Here is a 9,643-nt window from a genome sequence, read left to right on the forward strand (position 1 = left end):
GTAAGCGTTTGTACGGGAGTGGGCGGGATTAGTAAGCGTTTGTACAGGAGTGGGCGGGATTAGTAAGCGTTTGTACGGGAGTGGGCGGGATTAGTAAGCGTTTGTACGGGAGTGGGACGGATTGGTAAGAGTTTGTACAGGGGTGGGCGGGATTGGTAAGCGTTTGTACGGGAGTGGGCAGGATTGGTAAGAGTTTGTACAGGAGTGGGCGGGATTGGTAAGAGTTTGTACAGGAGTGGGCGGGATTGGTAAGAGTTTGTACAGGAGTGGGCGGGATTGGTAAGCGTTTGTACGGGAGTGGGCGGGATTGGTAAGAGTATGTACAGGAGTGGGACGGATTGGTAAGAGTTTGTACGGGAGTGGGCGGGATTAATAAGAGTTTGTACAGGAGTGGGCGGGATTAGTAAGCGTTTGTACAGGAGTGGGCGGGATTAGTAAGAGTTTGTACTGGAGTGGGACGGATTGGTAAGAGTTTGTACGGGAGTGGGCGGGATTAATAAGAGTTTGTACAGGAGTGGGACGGATTGGTAAGAGTATGTACGGGAGTGGGACGGATTGGTAAGCGTTTGTACGGGAGTGGGCGGGATTGGTAAGAGTTTGTACAGGAGTGGGCTGGATTAATAAGAGTTTGTACAGGAGTGGGACGGATTGGTTAGAGTTTGTACGGGAGTGGGCGGGATTAATAAGAGTTTGTACAGGAGTGGGACGGATTGGTAAGAGTATGTACGGGAGTGGGCGGGATTGGTAAGAGTATGTACGGGAGTGGGCGGGATTGGTAAGAGTTTGTACAGGAGTGGGACGGATTGGTTAGAGTTTGTACGGGAGTGGGCGGGATTGGTAAGCGTTTGTACGGGAGTGGGCGGGATTGGTAAGCGTTTGTACGGGAGTGGGCGGGATTAGTAAGCGTTTGTACAGGAGTGGGCGGGATTAGTAAGCGTTTGTACGGGAGTGGGCGGGATTAGTAAGCGTTTGTATGGGAGTGGGCGGGATTAGTAAGCGTTTGTACAGGAGTGGGCGGGATTAGTAAGCGTTTGTACAGGAGTGGGCGGGATTAGTAAGCGTTTGTACGGGAGTGGGCGGGATTAGTAAGCGTTTGTACGGGAGGGGGCGGGATTAGTAAGCGTTTGTACAGGAGTGGGCGGGATTAGTAAGCGTTTGTACAGGAGTGGGCGGGATTAGTAAGCGTTTGTACGGGAGTGGGCGGGATTAGTAAGCGTTTGTACGGGAGGGGGCGGGATTAGTAAGCGTTTGTACAGGAGTGGGCGGGATTAGTAAGCGTTTGTACAGGAGTGGGCGGGATTGGTCATTCTACAGGAGCGCATGGGACTGGTCATTCGTTTCACTGCACTCAGACCCCAGGTGAATATCCAACATTTTAGAGCGACACGGGTTTGATCAGACAGATTAACGGGCTTGATTCCCGGTCACTTCCACACTTTTACATCAGGTGCTGCACCGGAAGCCACTGATCTTTACCCAGAGCTGTCAAAATGACTGAAGAAGAAGATGACAAGAACTTCCCTGGATCACTGTAATGATGTTTATTGCGTCGTGAGGCCGTCACTCTCAGTGCAATGTCCAGTACAATGGAGATGGGCTTTAAACTATATGATTCAAGTTACATCAACAACTCTGAGGGTGAGTATTATAACCATATCGTCTACTAGCAAATCTACCTAATAAGGCTGTATAACTTTTACACCGATTTTAGCACCGAATTTCAGCACTTAAATAGAGTTGAACTTTAAACTTTTGAGGCATTCACCTCAACAAGTTATTTATGAGTATCAACAACAACAGATCTGGACTGTCTGGAACTCCTCACTTAATAAGTTTTGCATTATATTACCGTGATATATTTAATATTTGATAGTATACCAATAAAACGTATAGTATATAATATTATTCCGTGTTAATCGTTAATCAATAGTAAAAGGGAAAGTTCAAGTAAAACGCGTAGGCTGCGTGTGAGTCCATTTCACATGTCAAAGGAGCCATTGATGGACACTGTAGGGGGGGCCAATACTTTGTGCGACGCAACAGCCGGTAATTGCACACCTATAAATGATCTATGTCGTAGGTGAACCTGCTTAAATGGCCAGTTATATTAGACACACGACGTATATCACATTACACACAGAAAGAATGAAAGAAGGAAAGAAAAGAAAACCTATGGTATTTAAACGCTCAGAAAAACATGCACTTGACTGTAAAAAAATCCCCTGTTCATTCAGCCTGAAGCAGCATTCTTACATAACCTTTACATTTCTGCCACCAGGTGGCACAGTAACACTACAGCTCTGTCTCTCGCTCCACTTCAGCTTTACATAACACACGCTGAGTGCAGAAATCTGTCTTCATCAACTCTGGTGTGGTAACAGTGACTCAACTTCATCACACCGGTCTCTCTCTCTCTCTCTCTCTCTCTCTCTCTGTCTGTCTCCCTTTCTCTCTCTCTCTCTGTCTGTCTCCCTTTCTCTCTCTCTCTCTCTCTCTCTCTCTGTCTGTCTCCCTTTCTCTCTCTCTCTCTCTCTCTCTCTATCTCACTGTCTCCCTTTCTCTCTCTCTCTCTCTCTCTCTCTCTCTCCCTTTCTCTCTCTCTCTCTCTCTCTCTCTCTCTCTGTCTCACTGTCTCCCTTTCTCTCTCTCTCTCTCTGTCTCACTGTCTCCCTCTCTCTCTCTCTCTCTCTCTCCCTTTCTCTCTCTCTCTCTCTCTCTGTCTCACTGTCTCCCTTTCTCTGTCTCCCTTTCTCTGTCTCTCTTTCTCTCTCTCTCTCTGTCTCCCTTTCTCTCCCTCTCTCTCTGTCTCCCTTTCTCTCTCTCTGTCTCACTGTCTCTCTGTCTCCCTTTCTCTCTCTCTCTCCCTTTCTGTCTCACTCTGTCTCCCTTTCTCTCTCCCTTTCTGTCTCACTCTCTGTCTCCCTTTCTCTCTCACTTGTCCTTCTCTCTGTCTCCCTTTCTCTGTCTCACTTGTCTTCCTGTCTCTCTCTCTCTCTCTCTCTTGCTGTCTCTCTGTCTCATGGTCCCATTCACTCAATGTCTCACTGTTTCTCTGTCTTTTTGTCTCTCTGCCTCTCTCAATCTCTTTGTGTCACTGTCTCTTTTTCTTGCTGTCTTTCTCTCAAACTATTTCTCTGTCTCACGTTCTCGCTGTCTCTCTCTCTTGTTGTCTTTCTGTCTCTGTCTCACTGTCTCTTTGTTTCTCTCTTGCTGTCTCTCTCAAGCTATTTATCTGTCTCATTGTCACTCTGTCTGTCTCTCTATCTCTCTGTCTCCATCTCACTGTCTTCCTGTCTCGCCTGTGTGGCTTCTCACATTATTTTGTAAACCTATACACACACACACACACACACACACACGTTGATTTTTACTGTATGATGTAACACAATGTGATTTGTCCCCACAGAGTCCTCAGAATGAGCTGGACTGTCTGTACTACACACACACACACACACACACACACACGCGCACACACACACACACACACACACACACACACACACACACACAGCTCAGCTGAGTCCATTTGAAATATTGATGCCACTGGGGAACAGGGTGAGCGGGAAAACTAACTGATCTGAGCTGGACTGTCTGCACTACACACACACACACACACACACACACACACACACACACTCACACTCACACACTGAGCCCTGTTCTCATCATGGCACCGAGTTGCTCCTCCTCGATTTCATCCATCGATCTCCGTTACCATGGCAGCCACTCGCTCCAACAGAGTAACGGCTGCCAAATTGTCTGCGGTGGAATCTCCGCCTGCCATGTCTACTTCCCCCTCCTTCATCATCTTCATCATCATCATCGTCCTCCAGGCTGTGCTAAACAACTCTCCTCACACGCCCTCCTCACACGCCCTCCTCACACGCCCTCCTCACACGCTCTCCTCACACGCCCTCCTCACACATCCTCCTCACACATCCTCCTCACACGCCCTCCTCACACGCCCTCCTCATACACTCTCCTCACACGCCCTCCTCACACACTCTCCTCACACACTCTCCTCACACACCCTCCTCACACATCCTCCTCACACGCCCTCCTCACACGCCCTCCTCACACGCCCTCCTCACACACTCTCCTCCCACGCCCTCCTCCCACACCCTCCTCACACACTCCTACACAGTTACAGCTTTATCACTTTACCTCTTATAGAAAATCAATCAACACCTTCTGACCAATCACAATCCAGAATTCGAGTATTTCTACAAATATGTAACAGTACATTAACCTCGCGCTCCTGCTCACTCTTCCGTGTGTGTATTTTTGTTTAATCCTCTGTATTCTCTGTCATCTGAACATTTACGTGTGTGTGTGTGTGTGTGTGTGTGTGTGTGTGTGTGTGTGTGAGATATGTTGTACAAACCGATACAAAAACAAGCTTGTCTTGCCATACCCCTGTCTACTACCTGGAGGCTCCGCCCACATTCTCCACCCTGATGGTATAAAATCACTGCACACGTGAGCAAGAGCGAAACGGAGCGTCTCACCGAGGTGGCAGGTGCCTGAAGAGCTGAAGCTGGGACAGGGGCAGGGCACACACTCGTCCTTCACACCTCCACCTGGGGCTCTGTAGTAGCGCGGGACACACTCCTCACAGTTCTGTCCCTGAGTGTTGTCCTGACAGTCCATACACACACCTGAGAGAGAGACAGAAACAGGTCTCATGTGGAGCGAGATGCAGCAGTGACACTGCTCCGAGTTTAGAGCCGTGTGTTTAAAGCGGCGTTGTTGTTATACGTTTACGCTCATGTAAAACTGAGTTTACTTCTTTTGTTTTTGACCACTTTTGTGCAATTTGTAGCAGAAGCCATAGCAACATGAACACCTAAATACGTGGTTCGGTTTAGAAGCTACACGTATATAAATAAATAAATAAATAAATAAATAAACAAATAAATAAACAAACACACTGGACAGGCCACACCCACAAGTATCATCAGTTGCGGTTGCTACACGCCCACAAAAGACAAACCTGCAAGCATCATGGGAATTTTCTCATGTGGGATAAAAAAAAAATCGTCCTGATTAATAAAGAGGTTCGTTTGCATGACAAACGAAGAACATTTGCATAAATTGATGTTGAGATGTTATAACGTGTTGTTGTATCATTGTTATATCGTTAGTAAAGCAACATAACACACACACACACACACACACACATACACACACACAATATAATCTCCACTTCCAAGGTGACTTTCCTGCTGTGGTAAATCACACTGTGGTTGTGGGTCGATCTATTTGCTTTGACTCCTCCCTCTGTTTTGAATATTCATTAAGGCAATACGGAGAGCATGTGCTATTTTGATCATGTGGATTAAAATCAGGGCCCGAGTGTATGAGTGTATGTAAGTATGACATGGTTTATAGCAAGTAAATCATGAGAGCTAAGTTCCTGTCTGACATGCTGAGCCCCAGAGCATTGTGGGGAATCAGGAAGGGAGGGGAAGAGGGTGGGCGGGCAGTAAATCAGAACCGAGCTTCCATCTGGACACACACACACACACACACAATGCGGAGAGAGACAGATGGACAGTTAGATGGACACACACACACATTGACATGCACACACACACATAGAGCGATATCTGAAATCTAGGACGTTAATGAAGTATTCAACAGGTTCTAAGAAGGTGACCCTGTAACGTTACTATAATAACGTCCCTGCAACGTTCTAAAAACATTTGAGGTAGTCATTAGCGTAACTTTAGTCCCGCTATTCTGGTTGTTTTATCACGTCCATCTACCATACACGTCATTTTGTATGTGTACAATTACTGACTGTGTCTCCCTGTCGCTCTCCCATCTGCTGCGCTGCACAAAGTATTGGCACCCCTCTACCTCATCCATCATCAGTAAGGAACCACCATTAAGCAGATCAGCTTTGGGTGGTGGTGGGTTTTTTTTCCCCCTTAGGACAGCAGTGACACAGATATGGTAGTGTGTGTGAGTGTGTGCGCTTTGCAGCTATCAATGGATGATAAAAAAAAAAATCCAGCTGGAGAATGATTAACACACACAAAATAAATATGCGCTTTAATCTCTAATCTTTAATCTCTCTAACAACTCGATAAATCTACAAGACGCTAAACCAAGGTCATGAATTTGTAACGTGTGCACGGGATGTAAGTGAATTCTTCCATGCATTTACTGTGCTATCGAGCTGTTGAATTAATAATGAAATAACGCTGGTTGATTTGATGCGCTCAGTGCTTTTATTCTCTCCGGGGCAGGTGCCAATGATATTGACATCAGTGTAAAATAAAAAGCGTTAAAATAAACATATGCAATGCCCCTGTGTGTTTCAGCTCAAAATACTACGGAATGCATGTGTTGCTCTTTGTATATATATATATATATATATATATATATATATATATAGTGTTATATGAAATGATGCTCATGTTTATATAAAGGGTAGCAGTAACTCTGGACGGTGCTTGTTAGTATTTGTGGTAGCGTTTGAGAGGGGTGGTGTTTTGGGCTCTGACCGGATTGCGGGTGGCAGTAGGTGGAGTGTCCGTTGCACTGACAGGGCTGACACCCTGTGCTGCTGAAGTGGAAGAATCCCGGGTGGCAGTCGTCACACTTGGGGCCGTACACTCCCGTTTTACACACACACGTCCCCGAGCTGTGAGAGGAGACAGAGGAGATTGTTACTACACAAACACACACGCACAGAAACACACCACCACCACCACAACAACAACAACACGGCTACTGTGATTACAAGAACAACGAGTACTATTATCACTACTACAACTACTATTACTACTTTAACTATCACTATTACAACTACTGCTATTAGCATAATTACTACTACAACTACTAGTAGCAGTATTACTACAACTACAACTATTATTACTACCACCACCACTACTACTACAACTATTATTACTACAACTACAACTACTAATACAACCATTATTACTACCACCACCACTACAACTATTATTACTACCACCACCACTACAACTACTAATACAACCATTATTACTACCACCACCACTACTACAACTATTATTACTACCACTACAACTATTATTACTACCACTACAACTATTATTACTACCACCACCACTACTACAACTATTATTACTACCACTACAACTACAACTACTAATACAACCATTATTACTACCACCACCACTACAACTACAACCATTATTACTACCACCACCACTACTACAACTATTATTACTACCACCACCACTACTACAACTATTATTACTACCACTACAACTACAACTACTAATACAACTATTATTACTACCACCACCACTACTACAACTATTATTACTACCACCACCACTACTACAACTATTATTACTACCACTACAACTACAACTACTAATACAACTATTATTACTACCACTACAACTACAACCATTATTACTACCACCACCACTACAACTACAACTATTATTACTACAACCACCACTACTACAACTATTATTACTACCACTACAACTACAACTACTAATACAACTATTATTATTACCACCACCACTACTACAACTATTATTACTACCACCACCACTACAACTACAACTATTATTACTACCACCACCACTACTACAACTATTATTACTACCACCACCACTACAACTACAACTATTATTACTACCACCACCACTACTACAACTATTATTACTACCACCACCACTACAACTACAACTATTATTACTACCACCACCACTACTACAACTATTATTACTACCACTACAACTACAACTACTAATACAACCATTATTACTACCACCACCACTACAACTACAACCATTATTACTACCACCACCACTACAACTACAACTATTATTACTACCACCACCACTACTACAACTATTATTACTACCACTACAACTACAACTACTAATACAACTATTATTACTACCACCACCACTACTACAACTATTATTACTACCACTACAACTACAACTACTAATACAACTATTATTACTACCACTACAACTACAACCATTATTACTACCACCACCACTACAACTATTATTACTACCACCACCACTACTACAACTATTATTACTACCACTACAACTACAACTACTAATACAACCATTATTACTACCACCACCACTACAACTACAACTATTATTACTACCACTACAACTACTAATACAACCATTATTACTACCACTACAACTACAACTATTATTACTACCACCACCACTACAACTACAACTATTATTACTACCACCACCACTACTACAACTATTATTACTACCACTACAACTACAACTACTAATACAACCATTATTACTACCACTACAACTACTAATACAACCGTTATTACTACAACTACAGCTACAACCATTATTACTACCACTACAACTACAACTACAACCATTATTACTACCACTACAACTACAACTATTATTACTACAACTACAACTACAACTATTATTACTACCACAACAATTACAACTACAACTGCTGCTATTATTACTACCACCACCACCACCACCACCACTACTACTACTACTACTATTATTACTACCACTACAATTACAACTACAACTATTATCACTACCACTACAACTACAACCATTATTACTACCACTACTACCATACTACTATTGTTATTATTCTTTAGTTTTTTTTCTTCGTTGTGTTACTGATGTAAGATGTCGATTGTAATCAGCTGGTGAAGCCAAGGACAAATAAAGATTCATTTTACTGTCTGTTACAAAACCAAAGCCATTGATTTACACACACACACACACACACACACACACACACACACACACAGAGTGCAATACAAAGAGAGCATATCACTAAATGAAACATTCCAGAAAACACAGCTACAGTGCGATACGCTCGACACTGCGTCTCACGTCGACTCCACTGTCGAGGGGGGCTTATTTTGATTTTACGTGGTAATTATACATGTAGAATCGACCACAATCAATACTCTTTCACTACAAATCTCATTCTCACTTCCTGTCTGAAATCACAGATGACCCATCTATCTTCCAGGAAAGGAGATCACATGACACAGGTGCAGCGCCGTTCCCCCAGCTGGTGTCTCATCAATCATGCCAAGTGCTGAACTGTACACCTCGGATCTCTGACCTCTGACCTCTGATCGGATCCATAACCAGCAACGCAGAAGAAACCTTCGGCTCTTTGTTACAATAAATACAGCATCTGATAATTACTTTTTTATATATATTTGTTATTTTGATTGTACAGTACATCCATGAAATATTAGGTTTACACTAGGCAAGGAGGATATAACAATATTACCGTCCTTACACGATATCTATTGACGTTTATCACGGATTATATTATGTTACTACTATATTACTACTACTAATACCACTACTAATACTACTACTACTACTACTACTAATACTACCACTACTACTACCATTACTACATCCACCACTACTACTACTACTACTACTACTAATACTACCACTACTACTACCACCATTACTACGTCCACTACTACTACTACTACTACTACTACTAATACTACCACTACTACTACCATTACTACATCCACCACTACTACTACTACTACTACTACTAATACTACCACTACTACTACCACCATTACTACGTCCACTACTACTACTACTACTACTACTACTACTATTAC

The 9,643-nt window shown here is 43.1% G+C and overlaps 1 protein-coding gene across 2 annotated transcripts in view; it reads right to left on the bottom strand.

The window, feature by feature from the left end:
* The window catches only part of si:ch211-158d24.2 (multiple epidermal growth factor-like domains protein 9), a 31,854-nt gene that overhangs the window by 7,994 nt on the left and 14,217 nt on the right, over positions 1-9,643 (bottom strand). For both annotated transcript variants that reach the window (XM_053624079.1, XM_053624080.1), the window contains exons 3-4: positions 6,513-6,652; positions 4,509-4,658 (exon numbers count right to left, since the gene is read on the bottom strand). In XM_053624079.1, coding sequence (XP_053480054.1) covers positions 4,509-4,658; positions 6,513-6,652 — 290 coding nt within the window. The remainder of the gene's footprint in view (positions 1-4,508; positions 4,659-6,512; positions 6,653-9,643) is intronic.

This window comes from Ictalurus furcatus, chromosome 5 (assembly GCF_023375685.1).
Source record: "Ictalurus furcatus strain D&B chromosome 5, Billie_1.0, whole genome shotgun sequence".
Lineage (NCBI taxonomy): Eukaryota > Metazoa > Chordata > Actinopteri > Siluriformes > Ictaluridae > Ictalurus > Ictalurus furcatus.